At 39.7% G+C, this 22,395-nt stretch overlaps 1 protein-coding gene across 11 annotated transcripts in view; it reads right to left on the reverse strand.

Moving 5' to 3' along the window:
* The window catches only part of adgrl3.1 (adhesion G protein-coupled receptor L3.1), a 161,401-nt gene that overhangs the window by 98,987 nt on the left and 40,019 nt on the right, over positions 1–22,395 (reverse strand). For all 11 annotated transcript variants that reach the window (XM_008416710.3, XM_081609017.1, XM_008416793.3 and 8 more), the window contains exons 3-4: positions 20,250–20,415; positions 12,922–13,135 (exon numbers count right to left, since the gene is read on the reverse strand). In XM_008416710.3, the coding sequence (XP_008414932.2) occupies positions 12,922–13,135; positions 20,250–20,409 (374 nt within the window). In that variant the 5' untranslated portion in view covers positions 20,410–20,415. The remainder of the gene's footprint in view (positions 1–12,921; positions 13,136–20,249; positions 20,416–22,395) is intronic.

Consider the following 22,395-nt stretch of genomic DNA (forward strand, 5'->3'; position numbering starts at 1 on the left):
AAACATGGAGGTGGTAGCATCATGGAGTGGAGATGTTTGTTTTCAGCAGGGACAAAGCAGCTGCACAGAGTTTATGGGTTGATGGATGGAGCTAAATACAGAGGCAACCGTGGAAGTTACATTGAAAAGTGATTCTCCAAAGTATTTATTCAACAAAGTTGAGTCGTTTTCCAAATCACATATTTCAAATTTTTATTTTGGGCATAAATACTATTGCAAGTCACTATTTAGGATTCCTCTTTGGTCCCGAACAAAAAATGAATAATCTCAGACATGAAAAAATGTTTTATCCTGGGCGCAAATCCAAGACAAACATGATGCCAAACTGCAGTGTATAACTGCATAAAAAGATTCTTGTTTAATTAAATAAAAATTTAAATGACATTATAATCCATCCGGCCATTTTTTGTGCCTACTAGTGCTTGTTGCAGATAGTATGCTGCTTATCTTTAGTGGCCAATGGGAAAGCTACAGGGTGGAAAATGTAAAAAAAATATATATTCATAACCACAAACTATATTTGATTGTGTAATATGTTCCATTACTGCATTATTGAGCAATCTTTTGGCTCCTCTTTTCACGCCGTCAGGAACACGGATGGTGAAGACACAGAGAAATCTCTGGGTGGGCCTCGCTTAGAGAGTTGTGCAATGTTCTGAACATGCAATATGGATTCCTTGTGTGAATGTCACCAACTTTTTCTTGCTTTTTTTTTTTTCTCTCCCACGCTGCAAAGAGACATCCAGAAAACAGATTTGTTCATAATCTTATGGAAGAAATATAGTCTCATTAGAATCAGATTGCTTTTACACACAAAATGTTTATCCAGTGAATTTTTAGATATGACTTATGTTTGTTTTAAATTTAGCATAAAAAAATTTAATCTGCAAAAATTCTAAGCTACAAAATAAACCTTTTTACTTGCATAAATTCAGCAACCATGTTGTGACCTTCTGGTGACCCAGGCTAAATCCATCGGCACTAGATCGAGTCCAGTAGCTTTTAGCCTTTCAAATTTCGCTTCATTGGTCTGGGCCAGAGGTGTGTCTCTTAATATTTAGCTGCGCGAACCAGCTAACTGTTTGAAACCTGATCAAATTTGATTGGCTAATAGATGCTTGACTTGACTGATTGCTTTGGCTTGAGTCACCAAAAGGTCACCACATTTGCAGGCAAATGTTTTTGCAGGCAAATCTTTGCAGGTGAAATTTTAACGATGACATATTTGCTGGCAAATTGAAAAAAAATTAAAAAAAATAAATTAATAATAATAATAATAATAATAATAATAATAATAATAATAATAATAATAATAATAATAATAAAAACATAAATAAAAAAATCGGATGCATGATTACACAAGGCAAAAATTCAGTGTTATGAATTCAAGATTGTGGTGAGACTATATGATGTTATCTGCCCAGCATGATGGCGACTCTAAAATTACAGTGTAGCAAAGTAGCAGTACTCAAATGGAAATGGTTTGGACCAAATTCTTATTTTTTTAAATTACCTAATCAAAGTCCAGACCTACATCCAACTGAACATCTTTGATGATACTTGAAAATTGCCGTCTACAGTTGGTTTCAATTCCGACTGATCTTGAGCTATTTGAAAAGAAGTTGCAAGAGACATATCCCAAGTGACCTAGAGAAGTACTTGTTGTGAGAGATGGTTCTACACTGTTCTTCCACTTCACATTTATGGACTACTTGGAGCTGCTCCATCACGTTAAGGCACAATAAAATACAATGAAGTGGAGCGTGTCACAAGGAAAGGTGTGGAAAAAGTCCATGACCTTTGAATTGTTTTGACAACACTTTTCAAAATAACCTACTAACCTGTATTAGTCTATCAAATATGACCAAAAATGGGGGGTGGGAAACTGAAAAAGAAAAACGGCACGCATATTTTTACAAGGCACGGTATCTGGGAAATTATGCAAGAGCACATTTTAGAAGGCTCTACATAGGGGGAAATGATCTGAAAAGATTCAAAGAGGAGTTTAAAGCGGTCGCTGTCATTGCATGATGGGAAAGCATATTAATATGTTTGCCTTGCAACCAAGTGTGTCTACTCTTTAATTAAGAACGCATTAGAGATTATGCTATATACAGCATATATCCCAAATAATTTATTTGTTACTTCCAGAGTAATGTGCCGGGACACAAATTACTGTGAGAAAAATAAAGCAGAAACTATTAAATAAAACAGCTAATAAAAACATTATATCCACATCCAAAATGCATCCATAAAATTACAATTTGTGTAGCACTATAATGATACATAACATTTTATTCTAAGCGAAATTTAATAAAGTCTCTTATGTAGAGACAAATTTATTAAACAAATTGATGAATTCCAAATCAAGGATGCCATAAATAAGGAGAACAAAAGGCAAGAGGTGATGGCTCAGGGCTCCTTATGTCCAGCAGGAGCTGAGGAAAGTCATTTGACAGCAGAAAGAGTTACAATATCTTGCTACAGGAGAAAAAGCCACTGTCTCCCCCTCTCCATCCTCTATACACTACACACATGAGATTCCTCCACTGCTGGCCTCAATTCTGTCTTATTGGACCCTGATGTGGTTATAGACACATATTCAGAAGGGCTCTTCGGAGATGGACAACTGAAGTGATGGAAGTGCATTGAGAACAGGAAGTGGAAGGAGAGGAGCAGCGGGGAGAGAGATAGACAAGGAATGTCGTACGTAATTGAAGATTGATGCAGGGTTTGTGATTGACAGAAGGGAGAGATAGGGAGCAAACCAAGGGGGCCTGTGTGTTTGTACACGTCTGTGTATATGTCTACCTTGGGGGATGTATGGAAGCAGATGCATCACACCTGTACCAGACCAACCACACTCTACTGATGAAGAAATGACAGATCTGTCTCACTTTTTGTCTTCCTACCCCCTCCAACACGGCATACACACACACACACACACACACACACACACACACACACACACACACACACACACACACACACACACACACACACGCACACACACACGCACACACACACACACACGCACACACACACACACGCACACACACACACAAGTGAGAGCAACACTAACACAGCGTGTGGAGCTCACTGAATGTGTCTCTGTCAGCCTGTCAGACAAACCACAGGTAAAATAATGTTGTTTTTCCAACAGGGAAAACTTTGAAATGTGTTATATTATTAATATTTGGCTGGAGGAGGCCACCTTCTCACATCTGTCACATGTTTTCTTTTGTTAGATTTCTTTTCTTTAAAAAAAAAAAGAGCTTTTCATGCCCTGAAATGCATGTACGCACACAGTGACTATATCACATGTACTGCTTGCTGGATGGTTTGTAGGGTGTGTAAAACCAACCAGCATCACCTCCCTGCCCTGTCGAGCTTCATGCATGACAGGATCCAAAATGAACTGCCATTTGGAAGATGTCAGCGATTAAAAAGGGCTGCTGGAGAGATGATCAGCGATCACTCAAGTCAGGCGAACAAGAATTGCAAGTTAAACTTCGATTTTCAGTCTAATCCATCAATCTGCGGTCAGCCTAGTAAAGCCAGCCTCATTTCTTTGTACTGAAGAGTTAAAAACATTTAGGACAATCCACTCAAAAAAAAAGTAAAATTGATGCAATAAAATTGCTGTGATGAACTGAATACATTTTATTTTTGTTCACTTTGATCAACATTTTTTTATTAGTAATTATGCAAGATGAACAACTAAGAGACACTTCAAAAACTTAGTAAAATTGTGAATTATTCTTTTTAAATGTACTTGTACAGCTACATTAGCTAAATTCTAACTACCAAAATTATTCTGTTCAACATTTTCATCCAATAAGGATTTTTTTTTCCCACAATTGCCTCAATATACTCAAATTAAAGGTTGGATTTCTCTAAATATCCAGGTAGAAACATTGTGTTTGGAATAAAAGGTGAACTCATGTAAAGGTTTTCCACACAATTTCCAAGATAAAGACTCAGCTCAGTATGTTTATCAATTATTATCTCTTTTTGCAGTGAACACAAACAAAACTGATTTATAATATTATGACATGGTATGGTCTATCATGTAGAAAGACACCAAACACAAACAAAAACACCTCATCGTTCCATCCTTCTGGTTAGACTGACAGCCAAGTACAGGTTTTTTTTTTTTTAGCTCCGCTGTCTCTCCCCTCCACCTCTCTCCTCTTCCAGTAGTAACCATGGCAACCTCTACGTCGTCCAATTCCAGGACACACTTGGGGAGTCTTCCTCTTTATTTTACCTAGGCACATTCCTTTGCTTAGATCCCAGTCTTTCGCTCGTTATTATGTTTGCTTGTGGATTTTTTCCCCCCCACTTTGTACAATAAACAGATATGACCATCCGGTTTAAATCTAGCTAAAGGCCAAGAAAGCCTCTAAGTCTGTATAAATTCTAAAGATGCAGAGCCTACAAAGAAGGATGTTATCCTCTATCATTGCTCAGAAGCAGAAGAGAAGTGAACTGTAGGATTCAGTTCAGTCTCGCCTGATAAAAGCACAGAGGTTTCAGGATGCAGCACGTTTGCAGAGGAGCAGGCTCCAAGGTAGGGCAGGGTGGGGGTATCGCTGCCTAGTGTTCTGGTTTGGATTTGCGCTTCAGTGACGGTGTCAAAGTATCAAGTCAGTCAGGTAGTCAGTCACTGTCTACACACAGGCAATGTCCAGGCCACTGATTCACGCTCGTCGACTCCGAATGTGTCACACTTTGTGTGCATTTGCGTTTGAGAGGCAGTGGAAGTGAGCGCTGTCTGTGCCGCTCGCAAGCCTTTCTCAGGCAGCCATGTAGTTTTGCTGCTCAGTGAAGCACGATAACTAAGGTTAGCAGAGCTGCAGTGACAGAGGAACAGGGTCAGACAGCAGAGACTCTGCCATGTGAAAATACAGAGGTTTAAGCGAAAAAAAAGGGCCCAGTTGTCATTCCGTGCGCGGAGGTATATCAGCTTGTGAGTATAGAAGCATGTCTGCGGTTGTCACCGTTATCTTTCGCTCGATTGCAAAACAATCCTGTTGACTCCAGAAGGAAATTTATGTATGCACATTGCCTTTAGAAAGGGGTCCACTTTTTTTGCATTGTATCACTTTGCAACCAACAACAATCTTTATTTTATTTTTTATTTTTTTATTGCAATTTTTTAGGACACTGCAGCAAAAAAGTGTGCCCAGTGAAGTGGAAGGAAAATATTCTATGGTTTTAATATATTTCTGAAAATAAATTTCTGGTATTTGCAATGTGCATATTTATCCAACCCCTCTGAGTCAATGTTTTAGAGTACCACCTTTCAGTGCAATTACAGCCGCGAGCCTGTTGCGGGTATATTAGGTTTGCACAACTAGACTCATGTTTGCCCATTCTTAGCAAAAGAGTTCAAGTTTAGTCCAAGTGGTTAAAGAGATCCATTTCCCAATAACTATGATTATGTCAAAAAATATGTAAATATGTTTGAAAAATGCTGTGCATTTCAGCATTTATATTTAAGTATCTTCTGAATTGCGCGCATCACCATGTGCGTGTGTATGTTCACAACTGTGTGTATGTGTGGGGGCCCTAATTACTGCACTGAGCATGGGTGACAGCTGGGCCCCCAGGGTGCTGCAGGGCATCCCGTGTAGCCGTGGTGACTTTATGAGGGTGGCAGCACATGCACGTAGAATTGCATACACCATTACACACATACACACACATATTAAGTAGGCCGTTTCAAGCTATGACCTCATTCAGTGGGAAGCAGGATTCATAGGAGAGGCAGGACAGAGGCGGCGCGAAGAGATCAAAAAGAAAAAGTGAAGAATTTTTAAAATGCTACTTACTTAACCTTCTGAAGTCCTTTCATTTTTTGAATGAATTGAATTGTTAACTTCAATGATGAAAAAATTTCATGAATTTTAATATTCATATTCGCAGTAAAATATTTTTTTTTCCCCAATCTCTGAGTGGACAAAAAAGTAAAAATTTCTTCATGAAGGAAACTAGACTTCTAATATTGTCTATTCTTTAAAAAAACAAAACAAAACAAAAAACACATCAACATTTTTTCACAAATCCATATATTTTAATTTTACTTTAGGTTAGTTTAGTTTAGTTTAATATATACATTCTAGATTTTCTGCCATCTCATTTATGGCAGTTGGAATTATTTATTCATTTTCAAAAGAAAATGTTAAATGTTTATATTTTTTTCCGATACTTTTTTCCCCAATCCATATTGGTAAATATGTTGTGTTTGCTTTGAATCTAAGCAAACTAAAAATTTTAATTTTAGATGACTGGGGCTTTGGTTGTATTGATTCTGATCCGTCGCAAAAAGTACATTTTTCCCAATCTTTATATGCAAATTGTCAGATTTAGAATATATAAAAAAAGCATCTTCAGTTATTGGAAAACAAAACAAGAAATTTTGAACCCATCACACCAAGAGGAAATGGTCAGATAAACTTGCAATAGTAGTTTGTTCAAAAATTACATTATGAATTGAAGTCAATGGCACAAAAACATGGACAGCACACAGACAGCTACATTAGACTTAAAACACGGAAAGACAAAAAAAAAAAAAACATTGTAAAATGCACAAACCGGGTAAATATGCGCTATTTATGGAATACCCAATGCATCAAAAAATCAAAATTTATACAACAACAAAATTAAGCAAATATTACCCAGCTGAACTTAAAGAAATTCTTTAGCCAGCCAATACAAAACAACACCCATTCACACAGCAGTAACAGCTTCAATGTAAAACTTCAATTTAGTCAACGATATTATTTTTTATGGCTTCAGTCACAGAGGTGGAATAATGATCAAAAGTGTAAGATTTATGTAGGTCTTGGTAACGTTTATTTATGCATCATTATCTGCTCGGCTTCTCTCGACTTCTCCTCCGTCTTCTGCTTTTACAGGAGATGGATTAGACTCAAATGGGGAGGACAGATGAAGTGCAGATAAGCCTGGGAAAACAAACCCCTAAAAAAGCGACAAACCGTATGGCGTAGCCCGCCGGTAACATTCTTAAACTGCAGTGCACGGCTAACACTAGATTGCAGTCAGCGATTCAAGTGGTTTTCTATAATTCAGAGAGTCAGAGGGAGAGAACTTCAGAGGTTTCTTTACTGTGTCCTGCGTGAATGCTTCAAACGCTGCAGCTGCAAACTTACTAACTCATACACGCTCAAACGCACACTACCGTGGGATGTGCACCTTCGAAATACGGGGCCCGAGGACGCGTGTTTTCTATGCATATGGTTAAAAACATTTTCATATAAGCACAATCAACCTGAAGCTTTGAAGGCTGAGACTTAGTTCTTCAACACAGGAACAGATGATAAACTATTTCAGTTTCTTTGAAAGTGTACGTTTTTTGGAAAACACGCATGCGTGGGCTCACAGGGCGGTGGCATATATATTTTCTTCTTTTAAGCCACAGAGGGCTTCATCTGGAGACTTTTAATGTCTGTCTTGGTGACGACGGGGGCGAATTTGGTCGATATGAGCCCAAAACCATAGAAACAGCATATTAAATCCAGGAAACATGCTACAACCTTTAGGCCCCCGGCCTATAGCCCACCTTTGCTCATTGCCTGTGAAGGAGGAAAAAAAGTGAATGTAAAAACAGAAATGGAAGTGAAAGCTAAAACAGATGGCGATGGAGGAAGGGAAAGTGACAGCGAGGGTGAGAAATGGGGGAGTGTAAACCGATTTGAGGAATGAGGAGTGGGAAGGAGGAAAGAAAAAAAGAAAAAAAAAGCTGGAAATGGAGTGACAAAAAAAATGAAATATCAAGAGGGTGACAGATAGGAGAATATTAAATGAAGCATGTTGCTATTTAACACTTCCAAAGGCAAGGAAAAGGGCCAAAAAAGCACCCCACCCATGTTTTTCCTGTCGGAGCTTTTTTTTTCTTTTTGTGCTGAGGTACTCTTTTTGAAGGCATGGAGGGAGCTAGAGGAGGATGGAAAAGAAGGAAGAGGAGAGCAAACAAGGTGACAAGGTGGTATAGAGATGCCGGGGGAGGGGGAAGGTCTGTTTGAAGTCTAAAAGTAATTTTCTAACACGATAGCTCTGGCAGAGGTAGCAGAGAAGAGTTTACGTGTCTGCGTGCACAGTCTACATGTCCTTCAGGCTGGCCACATTTTTTTGGCCTCTAGTGTGGTGTTCGTGGGATTAAGAAGACGAACGTGAAAGAGAGAGAGCCGGCTAAAAGGTGCTTGGTTCATGAAGCACTTAAGTATCAGCGCTGGGCAGGGAGTGCGTCGTGAAGCACCTATGCGCCTTAAAAAGTAATTCTGATCTGAACAAATTGCTGTAACTTGGAGGGTTTTCAACATTTTGTGCTTGCAGCACTGCCAGCTATGAAATATTGCCCTAATATATAGTCGTCCAATCACATCCCGACTGTGTCCAACTGTGGCAGCTTTGAGAGCTTTAGTGAAAAAAGGAACGTTTATTTTACTTGGAAAACATGCATGGACCTGAACGGGAGAGTGTTGTTGAACTTGGGGGAGCTTAACAAACACTCTAAAGTGGAATCATATGTCCTTAACAGAGATGCACAAAGAGTCAGATGGGGCCTTGTCAATTCCTAGCTGGACTGCTGACTGCGTGCCAGGAGACTAAAAAGTCCAACTTTTTTTTTTGATTTTCCAATGCACCATACTATACCACAAGCAAACAACTCAGCTAAGTGAAAAACATTTAAAGTTAGCTATTTTCAGGGAGATTTTGATTCTACCAAACCAGTTCCACTGCTATGTTCACTGAACCCAACCCACATATGGAGGCCTTAGTCCTCGATGCAGCTGTCGCAGGTTCGATTCCCGGCCTTGGCGACCTTTGCTGCATGTCTTCCCCCTTCTCTCATTGCCCACTTTCCTGTCAATTAACTATCAAATAAAGGCCACTAGAGCCAAAAAAATAAAATAAAGGCTGGACTGAAAAGGGTTTTTAGTGGAGCTTCAAATGATATGGAGGCCCTTGTGGGTTTAGTATATAAAAAATTTAATGAATACATTAAAGCCAGAAAAGCACTGTTTGTTATCCAAAACAGAAAGCAGCCAACAACACTACACATATTTAGAAAAGACATATACAGTGCTACCTACTGTATAGGGTCTCCTCTCCAAATCATTGAACTCCATGGCCACAGGTGTATAACAACCAGCAGCTAAGCAAGCAGAGTGCTCCAACATCTGTGAAAGATTGGACTGCTCTCAGGAACTCGGTGAACTCCAGTAAGGTACCGTGACAGAACGCCACGTGTGCAGTGAGTCCAGTCGTCAAATTCACTCGCTGCTAAATATTTCACAGTCAACTGATAGTGGTATTATAAAAAAAAAAGGGATAGTGATTGGAAACAACAGCATCTAAGCCACAAAGTGATGGGCCACTAAACATAACAGAGCAGGCTCAGGAGGTTTCGAGGTCCAGAGTGTGCAGGGATTTTCAACCTTCTACAGAGTCGGTAGTTACAGACCTTAGAACTGCAGAGGGAACTACATGGTACGAGGTTTCATGGCCAAGCAACTGGAGTCAAGCTTTAAGTACGTGCAACAATTGGATGCAGTTGTGTAAAGAATACTATCACTAGACTCTAGAGCAGTGGAGAAATCTTGCCTCCCTGTATGGGAATCCAAGGGGCAAGTATGAGTTTGACGGTTGTCAGGAGAACGGTACTTACCTGACCGCATCATGTCAAAAATATAAAGATTGGTAAGGCACATATTTAATTATTCACTTAAAAGGGACAGTGCACAATAATTCATTATTTTTGTTCATTCTGTATGTGTCAAATCATGCAATAAAGGCACATTTTTATACTCAGTCCCTGGCAGGTTGATTGCATGCAAAACTATTATAGTATGGGGATCAGTCCCGTAGTTACACTGAAATCAACTCCTAAAGCACGAGCATGCCAATATATTTTGGACAATTGTGTGTTGCTGACTCTGTGGGAACAGTTTGGTGATGCCCCATTCAGCTCTAACATGATCATGCACCAGCATACAAAAGCAAGCTTCATAGAGGCAAGAGTTTGGTGAGAAAGATTCTCACCAAGCTAGATCTTAATGTTGCACATTAAAAAGTCAAAAGAAAATTCAAACAAGTTGAAAAGCCATCTACAAAGCAAATCGTCAATAGCAAATTTTTTAAAGAAATATTTGGAGCTTCAGTTTAAAAGCAGATAAAACAGACCAAGTCACTGAACTAAGGCCAGTGTACCAGTAAAACAGATTAAGCTTAACTTTCATGGCCAAGGCTTCATTTCCCCTTCAACCTAGTGTATCCCAATGGGGAGATAATCTGGTAAATGCAGCAGTATCAGGTCCTTTCTAAGTTGCCTGAGAAGTCTTGTGAGACTCTCTAGAGATATGAGGCTTTGATATCAGGACCAATTATGCGGTGCGGGCACACACATGTACACATATGCACACGTTCATCATCACACAGCACTTGTGCGCACGCTTCTCCCTGGCCTTGGAGTGCGGCAGAGGAGAAAACAAAGAGGGAATATGATACTTTGGAAACACTGGGCAGGCGGAACATGCTCTGATTTTATCAGCCAGTTGAGCTGAGCTTGAAAGCCAGAGATGATACAGACACAGAGGGAATGATAGAGTGGGATCCAGACAGGTTGAAACAGACTGAGTAAGGAGCGATGCGAGTGCGGTGCAGGACTGGAATTCACAAAAGAAAATCTTCACGGCAATGTCTGCAAAACCCACAAAAAAAATCCTTTAATGCACATTAACAAGTTATCAGATGTGTGCATGTGCATATGCTGACTATTACTCTCTGTGTGCATTTCTTCAAAACAGGGCTTTGAGCGCATGAGCACACTTGAGCCAAGTTGATTGCCATGCACATACAGTACTCGGTGCATTAAATAAAAACTTGCCAACTGCGACGCGTACTCACACATTCTCACCTCAAATATAGGCGATAAACAGTTGTTTCCGGTCTAAGTCACCTCCGCAGAGGATCCCTCAAGATTAAGTTTGGCCTCTGGCTCTGCTAATTGGAGCTTAAAGTCTGGTGTAGCCCCTGGGTGGAACATGTTGTGTGTGCGCGTGTGTGTGTGTGCGTATGCCTGCATATAAATTATAGATAGAAAGGGGGTTGGCTTGCAGGAGAACGGCCACACAGGCTGCAGCAGCCGGAGTGTTTAGCGAGACCAAGCCAGGCCAAAGTAATGCCCATCACAACACCAGCACATGTCAGAGGCAGGTGGTTGACCAGAGACACAGAGGAGGGAGGAGAAGAGGCGCAATCACAGCAAGTAGTAAAGCAGAAGAAAGAAGAGGGGAGGAAATAATGGGGCAGTGGGAGGGGGGACACTCAAAGTCAGAGCAACACATGATCTGAAAAATCCAGAAACTAATGGCGACATAATTGAATTATTTATATCCAGACATTCTCATTACAGAGAGCCCTGGTTTATTATTGCTATCTTTGGCCTGGTAGTATTATCCATTTAGTTCTGACCAATATACCTGCTTATTAGAGAACAAACTGGTAGTTCAGCTTTTAATAGAGACTGATACAGACCACAGGGTTTTGAATGACAACCAAATTGACCACATACTCCTTCTAAACACTTAAAGTTACCAAGTTTGAGGAATGTTTAATGGGTTCACATCTATTTTAACACAGGTAAAAACTCAAGTACTAAAAGAAGAATTGGAGTGCTGGAAGAATACTTCATAATTATTGGTACCCTCATTGTGAAGTTGTATAGTGATACGCTTTTCTTTTTTGCACAATCTATCACTAAAATTGTTATTTCAAGGAACATCTATATAAAATGAACCCTGGCACTGCACTGTGTGGTGCTCTAGAGGCCACCATGCAGTCTTTAACTTAATGTATTTTAATTGTCCCTCATCAAAAATTCCATCTTCATTGAAAAAAAGTTACATTGTCATTCAACAGAATTAAGCTGTAAACATACATAGAAAATGTTAGAGTTTGCCTACAGCAATAGATGTATGGTTTTAATCCCTAACTGTATTCTCCATTTATATTTCAAGGTCTTATTTTTCACATTTATGTTTTATTGGTGCCAAACATTTGTCTTAGACCAAAAACAACGAGGTACAAAAACTGAACTTATTATCCATGCTGTCTTACATGGTTTGAAGAAGTTTCTTCTTCAAAGGCGTTTGGTGAAGAACAAACCCCCTTTTTCGGCTTGACTCTCCAAACTGAAACTGCTCTGACTGAATCCTATTCCAGGAGAGATTCTGACAACTCAGAGCTGCTCAAAAAGGAAAATAGCTCTCTCTTTAACTGCCTATCCCATCACTTGTGAAGTGATAAAAACAGAGCAATTGTTCAATAATAAACTGATAATACTCTGCGAAGCACTTTATGACCTTCAATCATTGAGCTGCCCAACAACACAGCTGATAGACGAGGTTTTCACACAGATGAAGTGAGTGGGGAGAGGGTGAGCTCACACATCTCCATCCTGTTTCTTTTATGGTATTGTGCTGCAGCAAATCTGCAAGACACAGAGCTCATAAGTTGCACTGCCTTAAGTGCATTCCCCCTTCACCTTTGGCTTTCTTTCCATTTCATGTTTTTTCATTGGTAGTTGTTTCTTAGCTGTTGTTTTCTGTGATCTTCTTGGAAGCAGATTAACATGTAGATAGATCTCAACATGTAAAAACTAAGAGTTGACAGCACACACTTACTTTAGCTCTGATCTCGTTGCCTCAAATAAAGCAGCTGACATTAATGCCTGTTCTGCTCTATCCAAGTGGCGCAATTCGAGATTGCACACTGCAGCCGAGCATACCGTGCAACACTTGAGATCAACAAAGCAGCACGTAATAAATTACAACTGAAGTTTTCTAGATTTGTCCTGCAATACGGAGAACTCCACAATAATCAAATACTGACCTGAGTGACATGATCTTGTACGCATCGGGAAGGTAGCAGCGGGTGTTCTCCATTTGGGCGGGGTCCGAATCGCAGATCTTGTCATCAGTGCGGCCGTAGTTGGCGCTTTCGATCATGATGACATCCGTGCCAGGACAGCGTAGCTCGATGGGGTACGACTCGCAAGACAGTTCCCTGCGTACCACCGCCATGGGGATTGGGGCACGGCCATAAACTACACAAAAACACACAAAAGGTTGAGGTGAGATGTTATTTGGATTTGTTTTTTTGTCTTTGCCTGAGAAACTGTGAAACAACATATGTCAAAAATGCTGTTCCTCATGTCTGAGGAGTAAAAGGCTTAAACTGTGCAGGGCTAAACTTTCTTCAGCTCAAGCTTTATTTGTTCACCTGCAAAGAGACATAATTATCCACATTAAGAAACATGAGAATTGATAAAGACTTCTATCATAGCAAGTTTCTTGTGAAATGGATTTGTTGGCTGCATTTTTGCAATTAGCCATGTCAGACCAGGGGTGGCCAAAGGTGAGGAAAGTTTTTTAAGGGGTTGATACACTGATCAAGGAAAAAATTCTGTTTTTGTAACCTGGTACCTAAATCACCTCTACTTGGCACTGCCATGTGCATCTAGCCATCTCTTAGTTACAGAGGTCACACTTAGTGATTTGATCCAAATTGGCCAAGAAAACTTTTACTATTGTCAGTAATACATTTCCTGCGGAGTCCATTGAAATATGAGTTGAAGTGAAAAGTAACATCTGATTATTTGTTTTTAAATGTAGCTTTGATTTTTCTCAAAGCTACATTTGAGAAAAGAAAAACTTAAAACTTTTTATACTTGCACATGTGCTGTGATTTATCTTCTCCAGATTTTGGCTATCCGTGCATGGAGGTGAAGTTATATAGTTATAGTGAAGTATATAGTTGTTATGTGAAACAGTAGAAGGAATTGCTAAAATCATGCTACCTAAAGTGCATAAAGAGATACAAATGCTGCTGTTGGTCTGGCTGTTCCCAGGGATTTAGGATTGTTGTGGTGCAGTTCACAAACTGTTGTTCTTTGTCACTCTGAGCAACAACCCCAAGAGCTTTAGCCGTCTTCCCCTGATAGATTTATGAGCCGAGGTGTTGATGTGTGTTTTTCCATCACCTAACCCCTTTGAAATAATAATGTAAACGGTGCAAAATTTAAGCTCAGAAATGCTACTGTGTCTCGGGATTCATTTCTTTCTCAAAAATCATATTTGAAATGTTTTTGCTCTAACTAAGTAAACAGACACATTACAAATGTTCACATATGGAGAAATAAATAATTGTAGACTAAATCCGGATCAAACTGGTTTGAAACATAAGTAAGTGACTCAGATGTATCATTCTGTTTGGTGCTGCTAAAATAAGCTGCACATGTACATGCATGTGCGTGGACGGAGACTTCCACCATCAGCGCACACAGTCCTACGACGTCCCTAAAAAGCAAGACACGCCACCATTCTCCTTTCTCTCCTTGTGACGGTTGCCATAGAAACCTTGTCCTCCCTCCCTTGACTCTTTCATTAGCTGGAGGAGCGTCATGCTTACACATATGCAGCAAAGAATCTGAATGAGCTCAATGACACTCTGTCTGAGCTCAACTTAATACTGCCCTTCACCACGCCGCAGATACACACACGCCCGCGCGCACGGGCACGCAGTGGCGGCCACACATGCATACAAAAGGCTCTGAGTGATGGAATGAAGAGGAAGAAATTCACAGCCATTGTCAATGATATCCATGTGGTTCCGCTACCTGCGGGCATGGAGCTGGTAATGGCAGGCTCTCGCTTAGAGATAGGACTGATATATAAGTGACATTTACTGAAAATGTCCTCTTTAATGAACACACACAGCCATTTACATGCATGCACATGCGAGCACACACACACACATAGGTGTATCACCGCAGGCCATGAGTAGACCGTAAGCGCACATTCAGACAGGATGTGTGTCTCGGTAGCAGGTGAAGCATTGATGGTACATCAGGGGGTTTCTACGCGTGTGTGAGCACGGGTGCTTAAGGCAATGGGTCGTTACCGCAATAAGTGTTAGTTTGTTACGTTTTCTCAATGGTCACATCATGGCTGCCTCTGTATGAATCTATATTGTGGAGAAAGGGTTAAGTGAAGCGTGCATGGATCGATTGACAGTACTGTGAGGCAGCTGTCTAGACTAGCTTTGGATGTGATGCCTTATGCTGTTGCCTTGCTGAGTCCACACTGGGCAGAAAGCAAAGATGAAAACACAAATAACACAATTGCGCAAACAAATAACCCGCAAACGTCCCACCTGAATATTTATAAAAAGATGTATTTATTTGTGCTATTATTTCTTAACATTTTAAGAAATAAAATGTTAAAATAAAATGTTTTGCCTTGCAAAAGTATTCATTTTTGTATACTTGTATACATTCATTTGGTCAGCTCGCAAATGCAAACTTCAACCTCCATCAGTAAACATTTGCAAACCCTTCCTGGTTTACTCCGAACCCCCAAATCAAGCATAATCAACTGCATTCTTCAATTCTGTGAAGACCTGTGTGGTGGAGAAATACTTTTCTTCAGCAAAGGCAGAAAAGTTGGTAATTGGATGGGACAATGGAAAGAGCTAAATAAAGACAATTTCGGGAAGAAAACTGAAAAAGGCCCTGCAGGTGGAGCTATTGTGTGATTGGTCTAAATGTCATGGGTGTGTTTATTTATGTGGAAAACAGCGTTTCCATGAGCTGCTGTACTGACTGTCTGTGCAAGGTAGGAGGGATTGAAGCACAGATAGTTAGAATATTTAAATATATTTTTTCAATCAGAGAGAAGATGTTGAAGAGCAAATGCTGGAGGCTGTGGAGAAGCATGTATTAAAATAAGCTCCTCTTTCTCAGTTCTTGTGTCCTTCTCCTCTGAACTTATGAACTCGTAAAAGTCGTTCCTCTTTGCCACAATCGCTGTGTTCATCATGCCATTGTAAATCACACACGACAAAACACCATGATGTTACCGCAGCAGAAGGGGGAGCTCGTCTCGGTGTGTCTTTTGGGCCGTGAAACTGCGTGAAAACAAACATCCGAAATATACATGATCGTGCATCAACATTTTGACTTCGGTCCGACAATGCTGGGCCATTAACAGTACCAAAAAGCCCTTAATTATGGCGTAGTCAAAGTTAATTTCTAAATACAATTGAGATGCTATAGCAAAACTTGAAAATAATTGATTGACGACAAAGATGCTACATAACCAATCTAAATGAGCATGAGCTATTTTGCAAAAAGAAATGTGCAAACATGTCTGAATATGCAAAGCTGGAACAAACGTAACCCCAAGATTGTAGCAAAGGAGACAGAATAAAGTGCACATCGCACTTTTCAGATTTTAAATTGTACGACAGCGTTGTACAAGAAGATTTTCTACCAAACCAATTCCACTGCTGCTTACTTGGCACCACTTCTCTCTCTCCCTCCTCATTCCCAGGTGACCTTCATAATTCCTTCTGTAAACATTGTTTTAAGCTCCTGTTTTCCGGTGTTGTTGGGTCCAGTTACAGACCAGCTCACTCGGAATGCTAAGCGTCACAGACACTGCTTGCTTTTTAAAGCAGTGTTTATAAATGAAGTCAGTGATATTAGGGCATCGACGATACGATTTATGTATTTAAACTTGCTGCACAGATCTTCACAGAAAACCAATGGCTGCCAGGTTGTGCAAAACAAAAGTGTTTGATTTAAAAAAAAAAATCTAATAAAAAACTGATTCTAGCATCAGTTCCGTTTAAAAAAATATATAATAAAATCAGATTTATTTGATTTTATTTTGTGGAAAAGCAGCGCCTTTTCCACAAAAGGTGCTACTTTTGTGGAAAAGACAATCACGTCCTTTTCCAGCATTTTCTCTGTATCTGATCATTTGTATTGGCCTGTTACATAAAATTAGAATAAAATACATCGAAGTTTGCTGTTCTTACATAGCAAAATTTGAAAAAAGTGAGTTTGTCAAGGTCTTGATTAGGCACCATTTTAAAAAGTGGTAAATAGATCAGCTGAAAGTCTCATTTTATACACATAATCAGGCCATGTGAGAATTTAACAGCATTACAGTAATTTAGCTGTCAACACTTCTGCCACTTCACAATCTGTCTGACCATTCAGATTCTAAAACCATCTACTTATCTCACAACATATCATTTGGCCCTGTACTGTCATTTCAAGCTAATGCTATATGTGGACGGAAGGAAAATCAAAGTATTAATATGTACTAGACCAACATGAGTGACATGCCATCTTTTCTACAAGTTTTAGGAGCAGGTTTATCTCATTGACCATCCTTCCAGAAGCACATTTTCATGGTCGGACTATAATGTTGGATGAGGAGACTTGGGTTTCGCTAATTTATCCCCAAGGTTTTGTTTTGGGTTCTGGCCAAGACTCTGCGTGAAGGCGACACCAGTTTTTACGCACCAAATTTGTTCATTAATGTCTTCATTAATGCCTTCTGGTGTGCAGTCATGTTACAACAGTAAAGGGTCACCCCAGGACTGTTACAAGCATGAAATTGCACAAAATGTTCCGACTTGCTGAAGCGTTATCCTTTCACTCAAACAAAGCAGCCGAATTCAAATCTCCCCCCAAAAACCAGCCAATTTATAAACAGTTCAAGACTTTACAAATTAATGAAACGATCAGTATTACAGTTTTTTTTTTTAGTACGAAAGATTGGTTTTGGAGGGTTAACGTAGATTAAGTTATGTAGAAAAATTTGACAAAACCTTTACAGCACCTCCCCTCCTCCCAAAGGCCAGCTGGGTTAACATACTTTGGAAAGCATTTACTTGAAATGTGGTCTACATTTAATCCCTTTAAAGTTAGAACAATAATTTCATAAGAATTACACTGAATCCACAGAAAAATTGAATATCCAGGGTAATAAAATCGTTATCTAAAATGATCAAGTAGCGATAAGATGAAGTGAGCTGAAAAGCACTCAGAGCAAAAGGAGTAAAATTTCACGACTGTCACAGATAATCTTGCCCCATCCGTTACCTTATTTTTTATTTTTTATATTTTTACAGTATCTCCCATAAGTCCAATAACAGATTGTTCAATCTGCCTCCGAAGAGCTCTCTCCACACACATTTCACTTCATAACAAAGAACATTCAGTTTTTTGATACAGAAGCATTACAAACACATATACTGATGCACAGACACCAGCTCCCCATCTTGCTCTTCATCTAATAACGTGTGAGCCGTGAGTGCACGTTAATGTGTCTGTCATTAGTTGTGCAAGTGGCGACAGAAACTTGGCAGCCGTGGACGGTACAGACAATCTTATTCAGTTGCTCTCCCTGCCTCAAGGGGGGTGCGGATGAAACAAAAGGATATTGATTTCTGCATTTGGGCCAAGAACAAGAGATTGGCGAAAGAGCTGAAAAGATGGAAGGAAGGAGAATGAGAGGGTGAGATGGAAAAGGAGAGAGATTTAAAAGGTGATCTCTCATTTGAACTGTCAAAGTGTCGGTTGAAAAAAATGTGCATCCTCAGAGTAAAACAAAGAACAGCACATTTTCAAAAGTGAAAGGTACTTTAAATAAAAAACATGGAAATTTTAATATCATGGTTTCCCCCAGAAAACTTGCCAAGCCCGGTGGTGGGGTTCTAAGGCAGTCATTCATCCAGCAGCCTGTCGTGTTTTTGAGTTAAAAATAGCTTGAAGTTGACAGGAAATTTGAAAATATCACTTGATATTTATGTGTTATTGAAAGATCGGAGGATTAATACCTGAACACCAACTATAAAGTCTTGAAAAATGCAAACATTTTAAAAAGACTTCAATAAATAAGCAATGTTAAGCCTGGTTTGGGCACAAGAAAGGCCTGGTGGCCCGCCAGGCTTATAGAACACTGGGAGAAACCCTGAATATTCATAATGTCCTTTTCAAAAATAACTCTTTTTGAACAGGATACCACAATTCCAACAGTTTAAAAAAAACTCACAAAAAACATAACAAAAAGTGGAACTAATATATTAAAGAGAAATAGTGGTTTTTCACAGAGGTAGTAGTTTTGAATCCAACAGGACATTAAGATGTAAGGAAAAAGGTAAAAAATAAAATAAAATAATAAATATATAATATAAATAAAGATATATTATTTGTATCTGACCTCTTTATTGGAGCCAATTATGATCTCCAGCCAGTTTATTTATATATCTCAATCAATCCCAATGACAAAATAGAAACATTCCCAATTCTTTGAAACAGCTGGCTTAATGCATACGTTTTCTGAAACTAAAAATATCAAATTACCTTCAGAAACCAGATCTAAGTTCCCACCCTTAAATATTGCAATGTAGTCAACTCATTTAGTTGCAGTTCTTTTTCTTGTTTGTTTCATAAATACTCTAAACTTAGAAATGTGCATCTTGCTATGAACATTTTTATCATATGCATGTTTTGTGTTCACAAACCTGTGATAATGACAAGACTCGGTTTGGTGGAGAAAAGGGTGTGTTTGCTTCCGTGTTTTCTCAAGCAGAACACTTTTTGTTTCAGCTAATCCTCACCCAGTATAAACAGCCCGATTTGCATTTGTCGACTTATTCTTCAGACACTGATGCAAATGCCACTGACTGAAACTCATCTCTTGGTGCTGAAGCAAAGCCGGTGGTGTTTGTGTGCCTCGAGTGGCTGCCGACTTGGGAAGACTGTGTTTGTTTGGGTGCGTGCGTGTGTGTGTGTGTGTGTGTGTGTGTGTGTGTGTGTGTGTGTGTGTGTGTGTGTGTGTGTGTGTGTGTGTGTGTGTGTGTGTGTGTGTGTGTGTGTGTGTGTGTGTGTGTGTGTGTGTGTGTGTGCATGCGCCTGAGAGTGTGTCTGAAGAGGGTCTGTGTGGGCGCTGAGTATTTCAGCATTTAAAGTATTTCATCTGTGTGGCAGCAGGCGTGTGAACAAGCACACAGTGGGCAAAGTGTGATTGACAATGGCCATTAATGGGATTAAGTCCAAGTGGGCCAGAGCTCTGTTTTTGGAGTCTTTCAAGCTCACTGTCACAGGAGAGAGGAGGTAATGTGGACATGACCTACTGGGGCTGCATCTGCACAGCTCACATGTGCATGCGTGTGCGTGCATGTGCGTGTGTGTGTGCAGGTGTGCGCGCGTGTGTGTGTAGTATAACTGTGGGTTTGGCCAAAGTATACAATAATAAAACAGAGGATGATGTAAAACATTGCAAATTATACTAAAAGCTAAAACAGTCTTGAAAACAAAACTCTGTCTGTTGAAGACTCATCAATCTGAGCTCGTTTCTTACCTATGGCGATGGGCGCGATCAACGCCGAAATGAAGATCAGGCATCTGGCCCACATGGCGTCTGATTTTGACCTGGAAGCGGACGTAGAGGTGCTTCCTGCTGAGCCCAGGCGCTCGAGTGCTGAGCTGCTTCTTTCACAGCTCAGTATTCCTGACACCATACAGGCCTGCAGATCGACACAGAGAAGATTTGCTCAGTTGGATGTCATATCAAAACACAAGAAGATGCTCTGTCGAAGAAGTTGAATCCCTGCCCCACCAACAAGAGCGCCCACCCCCGCCAAGAAGATCGTCACATATGGTAATTGTAGATATTCACAGTTAATGTTATTGATTTTATCAGTCTTTATAAGAAAGGCCAGATCACTTCATGGGCAATTTCTGTCCCTATGTGGTGGCTTTTCTACTTGCCACACATATTTCAGCGGGCAAGACGCTACGCGCATCAAGCACCGATGGCTAGACATCCATGAGCTCATCGTAAAGTTGACAAAAGCTGGACAAAAACACATGCATGCTTCTACTCTGCCACCGACACTTGCACGTGCTGAGTCAGGTGTGTTCCCTCCCGCCAGCAGACAGAAAGCACACAGAATGAAAGCAGGTAATAATATCTGTGTTTTTTTAAAATGCCTAAAAAGTTTTTTTTTATTCTAGCAGTATGCTCTAATGCGAGGGCAGCAGGAGTAAATGTTATTATTGTTGTAATTAAAAGAAAGTAGGGGTGCACTGATTGCAGTTTTCTGGCTGATTACCAATATTTAACAAAAACCTGACCTATATCGATTTGTTTCTGTACTAAACTCAGCAAAAAAGTTGCACAGTTGGCAACAGTAGACTAGGTATTATTAAACACAAGTTAAGGTTTATGCCATATACTTGCCAGATTTTTCCCCCATATCTGTTAAAGATTACTGGAACAGACTGTGTTAAAACAATTTGGTGCTGGAATGTCGCATGGGATATTGTCACGCTAAAGAAAATCCTAAAAATAAATGATTAACCTCAAATAGCAAGCATTTTTTGAACCGCTAGCTTACAGGGCAAGTCAAGAAACAATATGACAGAAGAGTAAAGAATTTAGAAATTAAAAAGATTTCCTACACATTTTTATTTTAAATTAAATTCAAATATCCTTGCTGGAAGAACAGGACGATTTGTTGCTAAAAAATATGTTACAAGGAAAACCGATCATATGCCAATACATACACGACATATATAATAATATGAAAGAGATCCAACTCTAAATGCTCACTGTTGATGTTCTATCTGTATCAAGATTCACTCCACTTGGCATTCCACATCAGCATCAAAGTGTGAAATACATTGATGTCCCGATCTAATTGTTCATTTCATGGTCCATTAGCAATAAACAATTATTAGACGATGGTCTCTGAGATAAGTTGTAACAGTGACAGACTGGTGAGGCTTGTTTCCACTTCTTTTTTTATGAACTGATTAAAGCAGGCCAACATTGTTCAATCACTGGCTCACTCGTCCACTCAGCAAGTAACTCCACTGCTTTGTGTTTGCACCTTCAAAGTCACCAGTTTTAATCATAGAATATGGGATATTTACACATTTAACATACACTCTGCAAAAAGTATATATTCATACATTTTTGTTGTTTTTTTTTAAGTATGCAGAAGGATCACAACATTGTGCAGCTGTTATATAATGAACCTAGTTATGTTTCAAACACATTTTTCATAGGGATGGTTCAAAGGCAGAAGAAGTCCTATTTTGAGCCTAAGTGGTCTCCATTCTCATGGGAACCTGGACACAGCCCCAACTAAGCATTCATGTCAAGTTTGTGTGTGTGAGACTTTGAGAGAAAGAGAGGCAGCAGAAATTTGCAAGAGCTGGGGACAGATGGAACAAAGCAGACAGCCTGAGCCATGGGAAATAAATCATGTGTAACAGAGACTATTGATCAATGTGGCCATATCATTTTGGCCCAGAAGAGACTAAGACAATATCAGGCAGTCTCAATCATATCAGAGCTGTGAAGTCAAATAGCTTCTCAGATATTTTTTAGAACTTGAAAACAATTTTAGTTGCATAAAGAGAATGACTCAGATGCAAAGGGGGGGGAAAAATAAAAACATTTATTCTGCACACTTGACAGACGGATATGCCTTTAGGCA

Source organism: Poecilia reticulata, chromosome 1 (genome assembly GCF_904066995.2).
Source record: "Poecilia reticulata chromosome 1, P_reticulata-male-v2, whole genome shotgun sequence".
NCBI classification, from domain to species: Eukaryota; Metazoa; Chordata; class Actinopteri; order Cyprinodontiformes; family Poeciliidae; genus Poecilia; species Poecilia reticulata.